Source organism: Trachymyrmex cornetzi, unplaced genomic scaffold (assembly GCF_001594075.2).
Source record: "Trachymyrmex cornetzi isolate Tcor2-1 unplaced genomic scaffold, Tcor1.1 scaffold56, whole genome shotgun sequence".
NCBI lineage: Eukaryota > Metazoa > Arthropoda > Insecta > Hymenoptera > Formicidae > Trachymyrmex > Trachymyrmex cornetzi.
The window spans coordinates 261,872-281,613 of record NW_017299871.1 but is presented as its reverse complement, the minus strand read 5'-3'; the positions used below and the strand labels follow the sequence as shown (position 1 = coordinate 281,613).

General features: G+C 38.2%; 2 protein-coding genes across 2 annotated transcripts in view; one reads left to right on the top strand and one right to left on the bottom strand.

Annotated features, from left to right (window-relative positions):
- Positions 1 to 19,742, bottom strand: part of Atg16 (Autophagy-related 16) — a 409,710-nt gene that overhangs the window by 163,838 nt on the left and 226,130 nt on the right. The window lies entirely within an intron of this gene.
- neo (ZP and PAN domain-containing protein neyo) overlaps positions 1 to 19,742 on the top strand; it is a 174,407-nt gene that overhangs the window by 104,372 nt on the left and 50,293 nt on the right. The window contains exon 3 of the mRNA XM_018514935.1: positions 1,770 to 2,205. Coding sequence (XP_018370437.1) covers positions 1,824 to 2,205 — 382 coding nt within the window. The 5' untranslated portion in view covers positions 1,770 to 1,823. The remainder of the gene's footprint in view (positions 1 to 1,769; positions 2,206 to 19,742) is intronic.

Below are 19,742 nucleotides of genomic sequence, written 5' to 3'. Positions count from 1 at the left end.
TGCGCTAACGGCCTTTCTCGAAAGAGCTCGCGCGCTTACCGATGATCCCGTGAGAAAGGTGCCCGTGGAATTCGCCTTCGCGCGGCGTAGGAGTGCGGGATAAAGCGCCGCCGAATTGCAACGTGCAATATCGTGCCAGTGGCAAATCGCGAGCAATTCGCGTCCCACAAAATTCGACGTTGATAGCATCGGCTACCGCTGCTGTTGCTGCTGCCGCTGTTGCTGCTGCTGCTGTTCTCTCGACCGTTCGACCAGGTACGTTTCCTGAAATTCGTCTGTGTACCGAAGGTACACCAATAGTGCATCGGTGTGTTTTCGATGTGCAGTATGCGTAGGAATGCGCAAGCCGCACATTTCGAACGGCGGTATATTTTGTCGTTATTTTCGGCGGAACGAAACTGTCAGAGTTTGTCCGGATTGCCATTGGATCGCGATTCCATGGGGTCATAGTGGTCCACGAAAGTATCCGGCGATTTAAATTCCCGCATATGCACGCCACGCTGTTTGTTATTTATTGCGCAATGTATGCAACGGTGTAACGGAAATATGAACGATTCTCAATTTTTATTGCTCTGTTACGCGTTTTTAATATTCTAATTGTTATTTCAATTTATTCCTGTCGCCCAAGCGTTGTACATACACAATCTGTCATAATAGTACTATATGTTAATAAATGCAGATCCCGCGTCATAAATATTAAATATTAAATTGCACGTCCATGCTTGTCTTATAACTTGGAAGTATTTTAAATTTAGTAATTGTGGTTCATATTTGTGCGTTTTCAATTTATAAATTGACGTTAATGTGTATTACGATTAAATTTGTAAAATTATTAAGATACTACATTAACTTTTACATATATAAAATCTTTTTGTAAGAATCTTGTTCCTTTAAAACTACTGTTAGTTATCATAGCCTATTTTAATGCTATATTAATCGAATATCGTTTCAAAGCTGACCATTCGTAAAATTAGCGTCGTTACAAATATTCTTACCTCATCTTTAATATTATTAATATGTAGGCAAATCTTATTTTCCAATTTACTATTCCTGTTCCCGTTCGCTTATAAGAACAGCGCGACACTTGACCAACGGCGATACATTCCATCCCGTTAATCCCTGCTTCCGTTAATTCCCCTTTATTCAGCCCGTCAGAATGCTGAAGCATTCGCTTAAGTAGCAGAGAAAATAGTCTCATAACGAAGAAAAACGGTTCAGGAAAACATTTAAGACGTTTAATTCTACGCGATCTTTTTATTTTACACTCAACTCTGAAAAGTAGTATCGTTACTATTGTCATTAAATATAAGATTCCACGAGACTCTCAAGCAACCTTCATCATGTTCATATGCTTTAATTTTTCTCCCCCATTTTCAACCTTTCTTCTAAAATTTTCATAGTAATTTCCATAATGAAGAAGATAAATATTAAAAGAAGTTTTCACGATGAAAGTTGCACGACATTTCATATTTCATAGTATTCTTCCGGAAAAGTAAAAAAGTGTACAGACTTGTCGGATTTCTGTTTGCATTTCTGAAATTAAAAATGAAGACAATTTTTTTTTTGCGGAAAATAAATTTTTTCCCATTTCTATTTCCTCAATGACTAATAATTTTTTTTCAAATTGTCTCAATATATCATGCTTTCTAGACTAGAGAATAATTTCTCTTACTCGATAGCATACGAATCAAAGATGTTTATCTAAAAACTTACACTTTTCAGACGATCAAAAATGTTGTATTAAACGCCCATTCTTCTTTCTGTTGCAGATTACACGCGACCACGACGTTACTGTATTCTGAACGTTCAATCGAGATACGACAATGACGAGACCGTATCGTCGATATCTCGTCACGTTACTGTTGCTGTTGCAAACCATCTCGAGGTACGGCCAGGCGGTTGCCGCGGAATCGACGCACGCGACCGATCTGTCGCCGTCGTCCGCATCCGTACCGTCCGGTCTCTCCGGTCCGGATTACACTGGACCATCCGCGGGTTCGGATGAGTGCGATCCTGAGATGGTTGGCTTCGAGCTCGTAACCGGCTACGTGTACACCGCGCCTACGAACATGCTCGAGTCCATACCGGGCACGTTGATGCTCACCGACTGCCTCGAGACCTGTCAGGCAAACGACTCCTGCCAGGCGGTCAACTACGAGACGGGCCTTTGCGTCCTATTCAGCTCTAACGCCGACAGCAATCCAGGTAAGATTGAATCGTTATCGTATCTTCTTAAAGACTGTAGTATGAACTATCGACTATATACGCGCTGATGCTAACAAACTCCCGAGGCTACTCCACCCGATAACTGTGTTCTAAGGTGGATATGTTTTTTTTTCTACGAGTGAAAAGTTAAAATGGAACGCGGACTACTTGATTGCCTTATTTAACGTGGACGTTAATTACGAACATTCTACAACTTCATGGTGGCATAAAGGAATAATTTCTACCGTGCAAAAGCATTTTTAAATATTGATAGAGTTTTGTTGTACTGTGCATTCAAAATTAATAACATTGCTTTAACAGATGCATTTACGGAGTGATGTTACCGTCCCGTTAAGAAAAATCCAATGTGACAATAATATTTAGAATGGCGAGTAAACCGAGATTAATGTGTGATAATCTTTTCTTGATCCGTTATCATTAAAATTATATTTCCATATGAACATGAGTGAGCCTCGAGGTCCCGCGCGTTTTCTTGTTTTGCACTATTATGACTTTTCGTAGAATAACCGAGGTATGTTAAGATCGTTTCACATCAGTCTTATACGAACATTTTGTGTAATGTAAGGATCGCTTTGGGCGAAGTGCAATAATTTTCTGTACAATGCCCGCGGTACCAATTGCCTTGATCTACCGGATGAAAATAAGCGAAACAAAATGTGAGACATAATAGACGGTGTCGTCCGGTACTCACGTCGGTGAGAATCGGGTCGATGTGCTTATCACACGTTCCTCGTAAACCGTACGCGTAATTTTTCACCTGTCTCATCCATTAATTAATACATTAATAATGAAAAGATATTAAGGATAAGATAATTCCGTTGATTAAAGATTCTAAACGTGTATAAGAGATTGTACGCTCGATAATTTCTCTAGATTATGGAAATGGTGAAAATATTAAACATGAATTTTTTCGCATTCGTGTTAACCAACTTGGAAATACTTATTAAAATATGATTAAGATATATAAATAAGATTAATTATGACAGGTGGTAAAATAATTTTCATTATTTAACTTTATACAAATTAATTTCTGATAAAAAGATTGATCAAATGTCGAGTTAATGTTAGATTTAAAAAATGAGTAAAATAAAGATGTTAAGATGTATTAAAAAATAATTTATTCATAAAAAATCGAAGAAAAATTGTCCGTAGAAAAGTAATAAGATTATCTTTCATCAACTTGCTGATGTATGCAAGTATCGAATATTTTTGTAACCCACCATGGATCTATATAACCCAGCAAGTTTAACTCTGATGTATATTTTAAACAAATTCTCCAACGTCAAATCAATATCGTATAAAAATATCGGGGATTTTGCATCGAACTGTGCAATAATCGTTCCCAACGTGTGTAACAATCTGTCACGAATATTATCTTTCACAATATATTTCAGAGTTTCCAATTTTTCCAGAAATATATCCAACATTTTCGATAAAATTAGTATTTTCGCATTGGTATTTAATTGCAAATGTACGTACATATATTAGAAATTTCCGTGCACTAATTATTTAAAAAAAAATATATATATTAAACTGTTAAAATAGAATCTATAAATACGTGGCATAATGGACAACAATTGAATAAAATGTATTTTGAATTCTACAATATACAATTTGATAAAATTGATAAAATTATAAATTATACAATGGAGTTTCATCAACTAATATTGATTCTTTCATCAAATAATGCGAATGGTTGATCGCAAATGCCTTTCGGCAAATACCTTTGAAATTGCATCCAGAGATTTTCGTTCGAATCTTATTTAAATTTTTGCAGAGTACGAAACAGCTTTCGCACTTTCAGTGCGGTTGATTTTTCTACGAGAGGCTGCACCCAGCGGAGCCACATATTGGGTGTTGCCCTGAGGTTCACTCTTTCTCGAGTATTTCTTGACCCATTATTTTCCCGCTGCTGTTGAATGCCTTTACGGCACGTAGGTATATACGTATGCGAGTATATCTTCCTCGGAGAACTTTGAAACGTTAATAAAATCTTGAAATAAAAATTGCACTACGTCATAGTAAATTCATCATTGGTACGTTTTATAACTCAAATGCCAAATAATGACTCAATATACTCGTATAATATATCAAACCGTTAAGAGAAAGAAGTAAAAATTATTGCAATGTTTGGAGATATAAAAAATTAAAAGCGATTGAACATTTTAATAGAGAGAGAGAGAGAGAGAGAGAGAGAAAGTTAACGAAAATTTTTCTTTTCTTTCTCTTTCTTCCTTTCTCTTTTCTCCTTCCTATCTTCTTGTATTTTATTTCTTGTGTTCAAACTGAATGTTTCATTTTCGTATATTTCACATATTTTATAAAAGACTGATATTATATGAGTTATGTGTACATTTATATATTCTGACGATGAATTATAAGGATCACGTGTATTGTCAGACGGTGCTACCGCAGTGGTTCCTCATGAATAATGGATACCGGTATAAGTAAGTGTAATGAGAAACGCACTAATTGAATCTTCCGAGGTATAATTAATATAAACTATACGTCCGCAGACATTGGACTTGTGGGCATTAATTAAACGGCAGAATAGGATCTTATACCTATGGAGAAGCGGTATTGTTCCGTTGATATTTTTCGAGCGCATCTGTCAAGGGTAACACATACCAAGTAATTTGCTTCCGAGATGAGGAAACTAAAACGGACGTGTATAAATTACAATTGCGTTGCAAACTGACCAACCTTTTAAGTAAAATCTTAAAAAAAGGGACTATTGTCATTATACGTGTATGCCTGAAAACAATTTACTGATTGACAACTATCGCGATATTATGATTATAATTTGTGTAATAATTCTTTTTTATTTGACAGTCATATTATCATTTATTATATTATATTTTAAATAAATAATATAATTGGAATATAACATTAATTAATGAAGTAATAAATGTTTCTAAAATGTTTCCATTGCTTCTAATACTTTCTGCCTGCGGTAAAGAATCCTTATATAAGATAAAAACTGACAATCTAATGGACTAACCGTGATGTACTTCATACTAGTTTTTACAGAGACCTAACTATATGACCGGAACAGATTCGGTTGAAAGACGGCTTCGTATCCCAATTGTGAACCGCGGTGCCCAGGGCGATGTAACTCGTGCTGACGAACATCTGGCGAACGAAATAAAAAGCAAATGTCTTGCGATCTCGTTTAATGCTTGCCTGATATTTCTTTTACGCGATCGTCATGCCGGATAATTGCCAAAAGGCACGGTACGTCGAAGTCCAAAGGGAAGCGCGATCGTACTGTTAGCCGACGATGCGTCGTTTTACGCTTGCGTCTTTTGTACCGTCGTAAAACCATCAACGCTTGAACGCACATGTGATAATCTAGTAGTATGGCGAGATACGAGTAAAGGGACGTTAAGGTGCGTCTTAGGAGCGAAGAAAGTAAAAGGTATTCGAGACAGGGCGCATATATGCAAAGGCTCCCTGAGCATCTTACGCACCGGCAACCGTTTACGGCGAATTTCTCAAGAAAACCCCTTATGCGCTAGCTCACAAGTATGCCTGTATGTGACAGCTTGACGTCTACAAAGTACTCTTTTTACTGCTTTTAACCTGCTTTCATCTCGCTTCCGCACGCGCTCGTTGTCAACGTTTTTCTCCTTACGTACCGGAATAAGAAAGATTTAGTGTTAATCGCGAAGTTTTTGGCGACGACAACGCGAAACCATATCGGATAGGATCTTTTTGAAGCAAGAATAGGACGGTGAACTTAATTCGATCGTTCGCAAATCGGTCAATCGCGGATGTCGAAGAGTGGAGAGGGTCTCAGTCACGCTTTGATAGTGGCTCGACACGAGTTTCCTTTCGGCACGATCGTCGAATGAATCTTTTCCCCGTCATCTTGCCACTTATCGATTAAAAACAAAAAGACCGGCAAATCAGGACTCTTGTCTCGTCGAAACCGAAACGAATGACCGAATAAAATTTTTCTCGGCCGACTATACATAGCACATGATTGTGATCGACGTTGGCAACAAAACGGCGATAATCGGCGACGACATACCGCGTCACGATCACGAAACTTCTAAAGCTAGGAACCCCGTTAGACGACGATAGGATCGTCGTTTGCACGGGCGAGCGAGCGAGCCACCAATCTCTCCTCACGTCTCGTCTCATCTCTAACGCGTGGACCTCTTTCCGTCCCTGGTGCTTCATTCGCGAACAACCATTTGGCACAAGAGGTAACCAGCAGCGACCGAACGTCCATGGAGGCAATTAGTTCTGGACGATATAGTCCGGTTTAGACGGCCGGCAACGCCGTCCGGTCTGTAGGTTGAATTCTCTGCTAATACCGCGCTTCGCCCTAATGCGTTCTTTCTACATGATCGTACGCAGCTCGACCGTAATCGCAGCTTGGTACCGCCACAAGGAAAATTTGCTCCCGTCGATTCGCAACGATGATTCCCGCCGCGCTTGCGTTCCATCGAGCATGCACCGCGAATAAACGTAACTGCTTTGAAAGTAAAGGTAAAGGCTTCGATCCAAAGGTTTCGATAATCCAAAGTAATCGATAAGAATTGATAACTGATACATTGACAATTCTTCGATATATACTCGTATATGTATATGCATGCATTAGACATCGTACATTTGCATGTTGCTTTTTTTTATGAATTTATGGATTTTTTTTTTTAATGGAGTTTCTTGCTCTCGTACGAACGATAGGATTATTTAATATTACATAAAGTTACAGCACATCTATATTCATCTAACAGTAGCAAAAAATACGCAAAACTTTCCGCATCTTCGCGACTAAAGCTTTTCAAGAGGAATGTAAAGTAGTTTTTCTGCCGATTGCCTTAATTTGTTTCAGCGTGTTAGACATTCAAACGTTTTACATTCAAGCGGGAAATTATGCACGAATTTACGTTAGTTTCGGTTGAAAAACGATGCAATAAAACCGGAAACTTTCTTATTTTTGTAAATAAACTTTTTTCTTTTTTTTTATTGAAATAAAAATGAAAATACGATTCGCTTTGCATTTATAACGACGCCGTAAAATAATATGCAGCTTGGATTTTATTAACGTGAACTCTATGCTATGCGAATTCGAAGAAGTTCCATATAAATGTAGTCGGATATACGAACGTCCATCAAAAATTTATATATGCGTATGTGCATCAGCGCCGTGTGTACGCAGCCATTTCCTATCCTTTACGACTGAGCTTCTCTTCAATCGTCGCTCGCTGATTCTATTTTCCTCGTTCACGTCGCCGCTATTTTTCCGCACATGTATATGTATTTTATGTATGTGTACATACATACGCGCGCGCGTACGTGCGTGCGTGCGTGCGTGTGTGTGTGTGTGTGTGTGTAGCTTGAAATATTAAGTTATTTATAAATTTGTATTTCAAGCAGTAAAGTTCTTGAGATGCAAGTATTTAAATATATAACTAATTACAGACGACTACCTGTCCATAAGTCGCGCTTACTAATATATTCAAGTGATCGTCTAAACGTAATTTGCATGGAAAGAAAATTTTGTTTGTATTAAAAAATTTAACTAGATCTGAAAATAATTTTATTGGACTATCAAAATAATTATGTAAGACGCTCAAGTTGATTGCTAGAATATCAAAATTTTTTGCAATATTACTTGCACGCTTGAGTATTTATATATAAATATTTTAATGGTTCAACAAAATTATTTTCAGATCTGTTTATCTAATACATTTTTAGATATTTCAGCGAAATCGTCCTGTCCGTGTAACTGGTCTCAAAAACTACTATTTAAAAAATAAAAATTTACAAATGATCATTTTACTAAATTTTTCAAGAACTTGCCTGCTATAATATTTTGAATCGAAAATTTTAAGACACTCTGTATGTATCTTATACAAGGCATACGATTCCGATGAAACCGGAATCGCGTACATATTTTCCTTAAAAACGGTTGTTTAGACACACCTAGGCGAAGTACCACGACTTCCGCGCAAGTCATTTTTCATTCTTATCCTTCCGCCTTTGTTTAACCGGGAATGCGAACGTCGCTATGTGTAGGTGTGTGTGTATAACGGTCCCGCGTATCTTCTTCGACGGCGAAAGAGAAAATCGTGACGATATCGCGAGAAGTTTATAACGAAATACCCGGATAAACGGCCCCAAGGAGCAGCCTGGTCCCCAAGAAAAAGTTTCTTGCACGTTTTTGATGGAAGGCGTGCGGCGGTCTAGGAGACCGATACCAAGTTCGCGCCTCGTGTCCAAGGGATTTAACTTCGCTGATATTATACGGGATTTTGATGTGACTTTGCCATGGTGAAGATTCCACATGTTGCGAGAGCTCAATCGAATGTAGCGCTTGGTACTCTCTAGACTACATTGTTTATTAAATAGTCGACATACGGAACTTGGGTCGTATCCTTTGTGACGAAATAAATACGCCTACGCGACATCACCCGTAGTTTGCTCCACGCCCAAATGACATTCACGGATTTATTGAATTTCGTTAAGCACAAGGCGGCCATCGACTTTAGGCCAACTTACGATTGTTATTTCTCGTGCCAAAGCGTCGAACGTAAATCTTCGCGGGAATCCGCGCTCATAAAGTATCCAGTGATTCGCTCTGGCGCGGCTCCAGCTTTTAGTATTCCCGACTTTAAAATGCGCCCGGTGCCGCTAGTTCTTAACTGCCGATTTCCGGAGATTTATGCGCGCGGACCGATTCGCGCTGAAATTGCACCGCGCTTATTACGATCCGCTGTAATTAGAACTATAGATCAGCATGCGAATAATACATTCAGACATGGCTGTCGTTCTTTTTATCCTTTCTCTCTCTCTTTCTCTCTCTCTCGCTCTATTCTTTCTTCCTTTCTCGAAAGTAACGGCGATAGAATGCTGACGAAGGTACGCCGAGCGAGTTGCTAAGGTGCGATTGTTCTCATATTTATTGTGGTCACCCGCCGCATCATCACGAGTTCTTCGCTATCGAACCGTTCGCGGTCGGTTTTTTTAATCGAAAAAGGATGAATGGTTGAAAAAAAGATATATTTGATTTTATCTGTCCCCCTCCCCCAAATTATTGAAGGACCAGTATGTTTTAAATAAATACTAAGTATTCAATTACTTTTAACACTTTTTATCCTTTAGAGATACTTTTCAATAGCAGGAAAATTATAAAAGGACAAATTTTATTAATTTACTTCTTTTCCAATTTAAATTTTTTTTATGTAAAACGCAATGTTGTTTATAATTATATTGCTAACAGCATAAATACCGCGAATAGGGGACTCCGAGCCGATGACCTTGATCTTGACACATATTACCAAACTTATGATCTTGAGTGACTTCCAACAAGTTTTATTTATCGTCGATTGTCATCGGTTAAAACGTTATTTATTAATAAAACAAATTTAATAAATAATGTCTTATTTCTGCTACACTGAGAGAAAAATGTACTAAATTTTAATAAATATTTATTCGAATAGTGCTAGTTGAATATTTACTAAATGTAAACATATATTTATTTGATACAAGAAACATTAATTCGATTTACCTATTATTATATTTTATTTAACAAATATTTATTTTTCGTAAATAAATGTTACATTAATACTATTCAAACAATTGTTTATTAAAATTTAGTACATTTTTCTCTTAGTGTATGTATATATATATATTTATATATGTACATAAAATTTGCATACACACACATCTATGTACTTGGATAACACGATTTCTGCATAAAACGTGAAAGGCCAAAGCATTGTTCCTTAATGAACGATATTAACATTTCCATGTGTGTCATCGAGCGGACTGCATGCGATCGCCCAGTTGTATTCTTTAAGGAATAAAGAGGGGGGGGGGTTTTTTCCACGATAGACCAGGCTTTCCAGACTGGCAATAATGCCGGTATCGCCGCATCATCGCGCATTGAAACATGAGTTGACTCGGAGCAGGCAATATTGAACCGCACGGTATCGGCATTTGGCCGTATCTATGTATCTATCTATCGTGTAAGTAGTTTTACGATAGAATAGAAAATGCGTAAAAAATGATTAACCGATTAGCCTTTGCCGTGTAGTTCATCTCTGAATGAAGATCCAACTCGATCTTTCCAAGTCGATCTATGTAACGTTTACAGAGAATATATCCAAAGTCATACATTTTCTCGAAGACAAATCTCAGACAATTGCTGATTTCATTGCATATCTGCTGTTTAATTCGCTAAATAATGTAGTAATAAATCAATTGATATAAGATATGAAAGGATTATATGTGTGTAAACGTTGAACAGAACGCCGTACATTTATTCGAGAGAATCGCCATTTGAAAACCATTTGGCACAAAGCAACACACATCAATTGTTGTATGCACTTTCGCGGTTACAATCACGAAGTCGCAGTCTGACGCCGCTAGTTGGACAGTATGACAAATTACACATAATTCACAAGTCAATTTCATACATGGTTGTCTCGCTACGGGAGATAGAGCTGTTGAGCACGGTCACGGTGGGCCAACTCGGGAAACGAATGGCTACCTCTGCAGGTAAAGGCAAACAAGCTTTGCTGTGTAGAGAAGTTATAAATATTCAGAAAGAGTGCTGATTTAACTTCCTTCTTCCAAAACGCTTACGCGATCCTCTCTGAATACTCTCTGGCTAACGTACGCAGATTTGCATGACAAGTTAAGCGACTCACAGTGCTACCGTTTACATTATTTCGTACAATCGTATGATCTTACATCATTTACATGCAATATACGGCAAATTATTTTTTTCATATCTGTATATAATAATATCGCGTTTGCGTACGTAGTTTCACAAATGAACACATTATACAGGATTATCACAAATTCCTAAAATTCCATAACTTTTCCCTGATTCTAGAAAATTTCATGATTTTCCCTAACTTTCAATAATATTTAAAAAATTTTTTACATTTTCGTCCTGTTTGGAAATCGTTAAATATTAAAAAAAAAAATTAATTTAACATAGTATTGAAAATTACTAATAATAATATTGCTGACACTGCTTGCACTTTAATTGTTAAGTTATATTTGAAATCTACATAGGTGTGATGTACGTGTATTAAACTTCTTTAAAGCCAAGAATTTTTATTTTCCAGAAAATTTTGCAAAATTTCCTCATTTTTCCCTGTTTTTTAATTTTGTGACAATCTTGCATTACTAAATATTGTAGATAAAGTAATATATCGGTACATTAAATGTTCCATGACATAAAACTCTATGGTACGACAATAGCGATGGGTAAATTCAAAATTGTTCCATATCGTTATAGAGAAAGCGTCCTAAAAGCAGTAGAAAAATCACGCACATTACTCAGTTCTCTTTTCAGAAATAATTTCCCGATTCTGTTAGCCATTCTCTCGGACAATTATGTCACGCCGTTAGCATTTCCAAGCTAACATGCTCAAAGAGAAACGATTTGCTCGTTGCGCGATTTGTTAACGAGCGCACACAATCGATGGTGACTTATGTCGGTGAGCTTCTTTTCGCATATCCAGCGCAGTGGACGATGAACGTTGCATGTCGGACCGTACAGCACAGATACTGAATACCGAAGTACCTTATATACGACAGACTGGATTTCAAATAGCCGTGGGAAGTACTGTCGGCCCGATATACGCCGGGCATACTAAGTACTTTGAACAGTACAGGCACATAAGGTGCCATCCGACATGTAAAGTGCGCTCAATCGCTCGAAATCGAAGTGCTAAAACTTCATTCCTCCTCGGTACGAATACACGTACCTACTTATTAGTGTGCGTGCGCGTTCATGTGTACTTATTCAGGTAAGTAAGACACGCGAATGCTTTCTGAGTACATTTACCGCAACTCGGTGTAACCACGTGTCGTCGAATGATCAGGTAGGAAAGGCGAGGTCATACTTGGCTTGCAAATTTATCCGCAGCGGTATAACTTGTCGATGCATTTACATAGAACGCTAATAGTATCAAGATAACGCGGTAGCAGGAAAAGGGACAACCCTCGTGGACGTCGACACAATCACTGAGCCATGCGAACTCTGTATCTCTCACGTTTGACATCCTGCACCGAAGTGGCAGGTTACATTGAGAATTTCGCGGCTACTTCTGGTAAAGGAGTTCTATTTAAGCTCTTGGCGAAGAAGCTATATATGAGAACGTTGGTTTCGTCGAATATATTGTAAACTGCTTTGTCTTATCTATTTGGGAACAATTACTGTATTTCAGGTAAATAAACATCTAAAGTAAAGATAGAAAATATATATATTGTAATAAAAATATTTAAAAAATATTGATTTAAATTAAATCTTTTATAAGACGATAATATGCACATGTTATAAATATTATTCTGTTATTAGTAAATATCCTGTTATTTCTAACAATAAGCTTCTTTTTAATGGATTAATTTTTTTTAATTCATCTAAATTTATTTTATTATAATAATTACGAGAAAAAAGAGACAGAAGGAAGAGATTTAAAGTTGCTTTTATTAATAGTGTGTCTGCCCAGTAGTCAGAATGTTTGAAACATAATTGTAAAGTCGTACAGTCATTCTCGGAAGAAATCTTCGACCGCTTCCGAATCCAACATGCAGAGTCATCCTGGTAGGTTATCGGCGGTCATGAAGGAATAACCAGTAGTCATTGCCTTCGTCATACTTAACTAGCTAATTCCCTTGTCTCATTCGAATCGGCCAACAGTAATAATACGTGGTACAGTACTATATTGAGATATATCTGTCGAATGATCGTAATTAAACTTTAATTGCTAGAAGATAATTTATATTTTTAATCTAACGCGCAATGAGCGATATTATTTCAAGATACACGATTGATTAACTTGTAATTAGAATAGAAAAAAGAGGTCAAATTTGATACAGAAGGATCTTTCAATTATTTTCATTTAAAAAACGAATGTATCATATATATTCGAGTATAAAATATTAAAAAAAAAATTTCTAATTATAAAATATATTTAAAAATTTCGAGAATTCTTAATATAAAAAGTCATTTCCAATTATAAAATAAATATATTGTGTATGTATGTGCACTGTTAATTTTTTTTTAAACGTGAAAAGAAAAAGGAAAGATAAACCGTGCAAGAAATTCAACTGAAAAGAATAGGCATAATATTATTTCCAGAATTGTATAATATTTAACTGTTTCTTATATTATAAGTATATATAACTGTTATAAAATTAATATTACATATAAAGACATAACTGTTTCACATTGTTTATCGTGTGAACAATGAATTTTGCAACAATAAAGTTTAACTCTCTCACGATGTGAACGTGATTATATTTATGTCCTAACCATTTAGATATAACTGAACAACGTCTTCTACGAGAACGATAATTATCGCCGTGTTTAATTAAATTTAGTAAAACAGTGCATTTAGAATGTATCGAAATTATCGGGACGCAACCGTCGTCGCGTGTGCCAGCGGTGGCGTTAATGACAAGAACTTGGGACAATTACTCGACACTTTGCATTCTCCGCGAGCCGAGAGAACGAAATGGCGTAGCCGCGTGATCTTCTTGAGCGCATCTTCAGCGCAGTTATCCTGTAATTCCGACGCCGAATATTCAATTTCAGCCGCGCGAGTGCGCAATCTGCGAAGTGCGAATAGTTTCCGTAGAATCATCGAAAGTAATTACGTTATTGGCTCGTTCCTTCTCGTCTTCTAAGTTCGGTTGTGCCGGTCGGAATCGCGTGCTCGTGCCACACGCTCGTTTGATGTCGTGCGATACGATGCAGATACTCGTTTGCATATGAGATAGATATACATATACATACATATATATGTATATATTTATGTAGAAATATATATATATATACACATATATATCTTTCTCCGTTCACAGACCCCGCCTAGGTGTGGTTTCGTGTATTAAATTCTTGCAGCAAGCTATGGTAAGCGATGCATGCACGCAAATTAGAAACATACCATCAGGGATGTACAGCTACGTGGAACGTACATCCTCGCTCTGACGACATTACACGACGTTAAAAAGTGACGAGGGGCAAGCCGGGCTTGACTGCCTTTACCGCTGCTTTTACCGCTCCTGCATATTTATGACGATGGCAATGAAGGCGACCGAAACGTGCTTTTTCATGTCGGGATGAATGAGAGAAAGCGGGCGTTGTATTTCGCGGCAATGAAATCTTCCGTTCCGTTGACACGGAATGCAGCTGGATACGGACCGTGTACCGCAAGATGACAGCATTAATTACCCTACAGAATTAGATTTCTAACAAAAGCTGTAAATCGCGGCACGCCAATGTCGCAATATACGCATGTTTCCCAGAAAACGGTCTTTTGTGAGAACGCGAAAGGCATATTATTGTGAAACGCGCCATGTGAAGTGTACAAAATATGCAAAGCTCACTTGGGGTCTGTATACTTTATTTTTGCGCTAGACAAGCACGGTCGTATGGTTGACGGAGTGTGTTGTATTGCCGAGGGGAATGGACGTCGATACATTTCTGAAAGTAAAATCCTCGCGACGTGCACCACCGCAAACGCGGGCACGGACACTGAGTGGCATTGAAAAACAAAAGTGCTGGCAGAAGTAGGAAGACAAGTGGGCACGACGTGGATGAGAAAGCTGACCGTCGCGGGATACGTTGGTACGAGCGCATTCAATTCTTGGAAATGCGTCGCCGTCTACACAGCGGAAGAACGAGAGAATGGAGATTCTGTCGAGTGCAAAGGACGATTGAAAATGTTGGCGACGATCCAATAGAAGAGGGCTTCGTATACATGTTAAAAACGTTCTCTATTCGTAATATTAGTTCTACGAATAAATTCGACAAGAACACGATATCAGGAACACGCGAAAAAGCGTATGGGTCAATAGCTGGAGTAAGAATCAAGCTGTCACTCGCACAGTTGGAAATATAATATCTTTACTTCGCTATATCACCAATGGAAATGTCTTATTTCACGAAACACCGACTATTAGAAGCTCAGATATATAACTTCATCGGTTTCTTATTAATAAAACTTATTTTAATCCAAGCCAACCACTCATGGGTCCAACGGACCCTATGCGATTTTTTACATTGCTGTAACTTTTTTATAATATAATTTGAAGACCCGAATTAAATTTAAACATTTTAGAATTTTTTTCTAAAGTAATCATTTTTTGCGAATTTTTCCAATAAAATTTCTTTGAAGCATTATAATTAATTGAAAATAAAATATTATTTATTTGATTCATATTTATCTGCCTTTGTCTGACTTCGAGGTATAAATTTCACACGTTTTGAGCTAAAAAATATGTATTCCAGAGATATAACGTGACAAAGTTGCAGGGTTTCACAGACTCTGATGTGGCCGGGAAGGTAACCAAAAATAACAATGGCTTACTTGGGTTAATTTTTCGATTAAAATATGTAGGTATTCTAAATAATACGCTGTAATCAGTACTTCAATTGACAACTAGACAGATTTAAGTCTACTAATTATAAGAGATTAGTTTATTACCCTTGCACTTATTATGACCGAAACTTTTACAATCTGGCACATTTCCGTGTTCTTCATATTTGAATAAGAGAAACAGGAGTGGCAGCGACGTGAAACGCGCCGAGGACAAAGTTATACAATTCTAACTTACGGCTTCGTAATTACACGAAGAAATATGTTAGATCATATCTCGCGAAGTTCTCGCGTGTATAAAGAGTGTCAAGCAAATTTGTAACGCTCGTCGGACAGGCACATGTCGCATCGTATACAGCCACCGTTTCAGAAAGCCGAAGCGAGTTGCAGAAGCGGAGACAATTACGCCGCCCGGCGTGGCGGCTAGTTGAAAAACTGTGGCTTTACACGGCGCGTTAAGTACGTATAACAACCATTCGCAATTATGCGCCTGGAGACAAACGTGTAAATAAATGTGCATCTCTATGCGCGCGTACATATATAGGCGCACGCTCCAGAGCGCAGAATGACTCACGAGTGTCCCAACTATTGTGCGCCTACGCAAAGCAAAGCGCATGACATACTGCAAAGTCAGTCCTGTTACAAAGGTACAATGTTAAAATATCTGGGTACAGTTATTTGAATAATAAAATGGCTAGATACAGATAACGATACGTACTACACCGGCTCTGTTCTGTTTAGCGGCGGTATAATGTTCTATATCTTCCCGAGATCCTCTTTTTCTCTTCTTTCCTCTCCTAGATTCTCTGATATACGCGTATTTGTTTAAAAATGCAGCTACACTGAGAAAAAAATATAGTCAATTTTTTAATAAATATTTAGTTCAATACCGCCAACTAAACATTTACTTATAATAAATAAGTATTTGTTGAATAAAAAGAACGATTGTTAAATTTCAAATTAATGGTTCTTGTATCAAATAAATAGATCTCTAATAAATACTTAGTTGCCAGTATTCAATTACTACAAAGTATAATTACTTTGGGATAGTAATCAGAAGGTAAACCACAAATTAGACAAACGTGAAAAACGATACCCAGATATTTAGTCCATAGTAGATAAAAGACTTGCGTTAACTATGGGTGCACAAGATGGAAAGGTGGGGAAAATCGAGTCTTAGGTCAAGGTTAAGAGCTCGCACTCCGTAGAAAGTATAATGATCGAGCATACGCGAGGGATTGCTCGCCAGAAATCAGATATCAGAATCATAAATGCCAGCTGGCGAATATATGCTTAATTTAAAAGCCGATTCAGCTCCATTTACCCTCGGTATAATATTATAATATAATCGACATAAATTTTCAAGGAACACATAATAAATGTCAAATTACGAATAAAATTTGAATTTGGGATCTTAATATATGTAGATGACGTTATCATCATTTACTCTCGATTTGCATTGATTTGATTTACAATGTAATAAAATTATGATTACGCTAACTTAACAAATTAAGATTCTAATATTTCTGCTTTATATGTTGTTCGCAAGTTTCGCGCTAATCATAAGATTCTAATATTTCCGTTTTTATATGTTGTTCACAAGTTTTGCGGACAACATATAAAAGCAAAAATATTAGAATCTTATGATTAGCGCATCCGGACATGCCGTTAACTGCTAAGTGGAACTGCTAGTGTAGCTCGCTCCACCTTATTTACGATTTCATCGTGCCACCTGCGACAGAGATTACGTCTTCTGAACAGGTTTTCATACCGCATTTGCAGCGATGTTCGCCGCTGTAGATCGCTGAAAGTCTAGTCGCACGTAGAAAAGGAATCTCATTGCCTTTGTTGGAGTGCATCGGGGAAAGAGGTCGCGGAGAGAGGAAGGATGCTTGAGAGTCGAGATTATACATCAGATTCAACGCGCCGACGGGCGACGTCGTTGCTGATGCCACTTGAGCTAGAATCGTATCTAAATGTACCTCGTATATCAGAAATCGAACCGTTCCCCGCGGCGTGTGTTCCGGGAACGGTTTACGTACGTCATTTCGTGGGATGGCCGCATCCAGAATGGAGCATCGCACGCCGCTCTACTCCGTCGCAGATGCGCAACGACCATTTCTCGTACCTGGCGACATCGCGACAAGCCGCATGTGGAAATTTTCTTTGACTGTTTTCCGCCGCCGTCACCGTCGCCGCCTTACGACCGACTCATGGGATGTTTCGAGTATTTATGATAGGAATACAAGATGCAACGAAAGATTCACGGATGAAACGTTAAGTTTGTGTTACGGCGCGTTATCAAGGCGTTCTCTGTTCCTGTCGACAACGAATCTACGAAGGGGTCCATAATTTATGATCATCATTGTAATGAAAGTCCCTGGGTGTCCGCGCAACAAATCGTTCTCTCCTGCATAAGTATGCGAATATGCTTACTCAAGTCGAAAGTATTACCGCAATGTGTTACGCGGAATATCAGTGCATAACGCTGAATATCATCCTGGGCACGTTTCATTGGTATATTCATTGTAATAAACTGCACCCTGTAGTTCTTCATTACGATTGCACTGGCGTGAAAATTGAAGTAACGGTGTACGTTTCTTAGTTATTATACCAATATAGTCGATAGATGCTTGTTCACCATCAATTCCTGCACTTTGAATTTCGATTGACGATCAGCAGCAAATTTATGTACGAGCTGCAAATAGCTATTTTCTCAAGGCGTGAATTTATACGGTACGTGATACACGTACCATGCATTTTTCAAGGTAGAATGAATGATGTAAAAGTTAGGTGGTTAAACGGACAGGGAAAAACATGAAACGACACTATTGTCCACCTTTCCACTGACCGGATATAACAAACGCGCTCCACGTAAAACGACGGAATTGATCGGTACTGGAGAGTGCTTGTTCCAGCGTTGTTTCACGTATACTAGTTTGCGTATACCACTTCGCGGTAATCGGTAAATTGCGCTTCGTGCCGATCGAAATAACGATTTCGCGCTTTTCTAATTGGCCCCGAACAGAGGTCACAAATCATATCTCGAAGCGCGAAGGTTCGCGGTTATACATGCGCTCGGGCGAGAATCCTTTTTGCTCCTTTAACCACCATCACTCTGTTATTATCCCGTCCTTCCAATCCCCTCTTTTCTTCCCCTTTGCATCCCTCCTTTGCGTCCCTTGCTTTCCTTATTTTAACGGATTCCACGCCGCGGATGTAGGTACTAAAGAGTTATTGGAGGATGAAAAGGAACAGGAAGAAGGAAGCGTGGGAGGCGAGATGAGTAGACGGGAAGTTAAACAAAACACTTCGGATGAAGTTCTACGAGAGGTACTTAAGACTCGACTCCGTACTCCATTATCGCATAATGCGGTAGTATTATAAGAAGTAAATGGTATCCGTCTGTACTGCGTGTGAGCCCCCCGGAAGTGGGCATTCATAACCGTAATGTGGTGCGTACGTCTCAGTCCATAATAAGTAATGTCTTCCTACAATTTGAATTTTCACGAGTAATTTGACCGCGGTTGACCGCCGTAAAGAATGCGTCTATGTCGCGGTCGCAACTTCGACCACAATCTCGCGTAGTCACCGTTAAAACAGGCAACGACATTAGCCTGCACGGCGTCGTAAGGCGTGACCTGCTGATGGTAGGTAATTGAATATCTTTAGCGCCTCTTTGAAGATCGACGTGCTGCGACTCGATCCGCATCTCGCTTGAGAAACTCTTCCTTCGTATATTCCTTCTCTGCGATCCTCCTTCCCAAGTATTCCTCATCATTCTAATGGTTTATTACGTCCTCCTCAAAGTCCTTTTATTTTCGCTGTCTGTCAAACGCATTTTTTAAAATAATTAAATTAAATTTTGGCTCTAAATTGTTATAAATGCCAAGAGGTATAAGATATTTTTATTCTAAAATATTTTGTTAGACTTTTTATTATTATTATATCTTTTATTTCTCTTATCGTTTTATTCTACCTGTCCTCCTATCTCTTTTCCTTTTCTTCCTCATGCCCAGCTTCAAGCAAGTTTTCCATGAGTCACGATCGAAGCTCCCGTCACATAACGGAGATTAATTACGATTTAGCAAAGAGCGGATGACGTATGATGAGACGTGGGCGGAGTGCCTACTTCGTCGCTTATCGCGACGTGGGCCAATA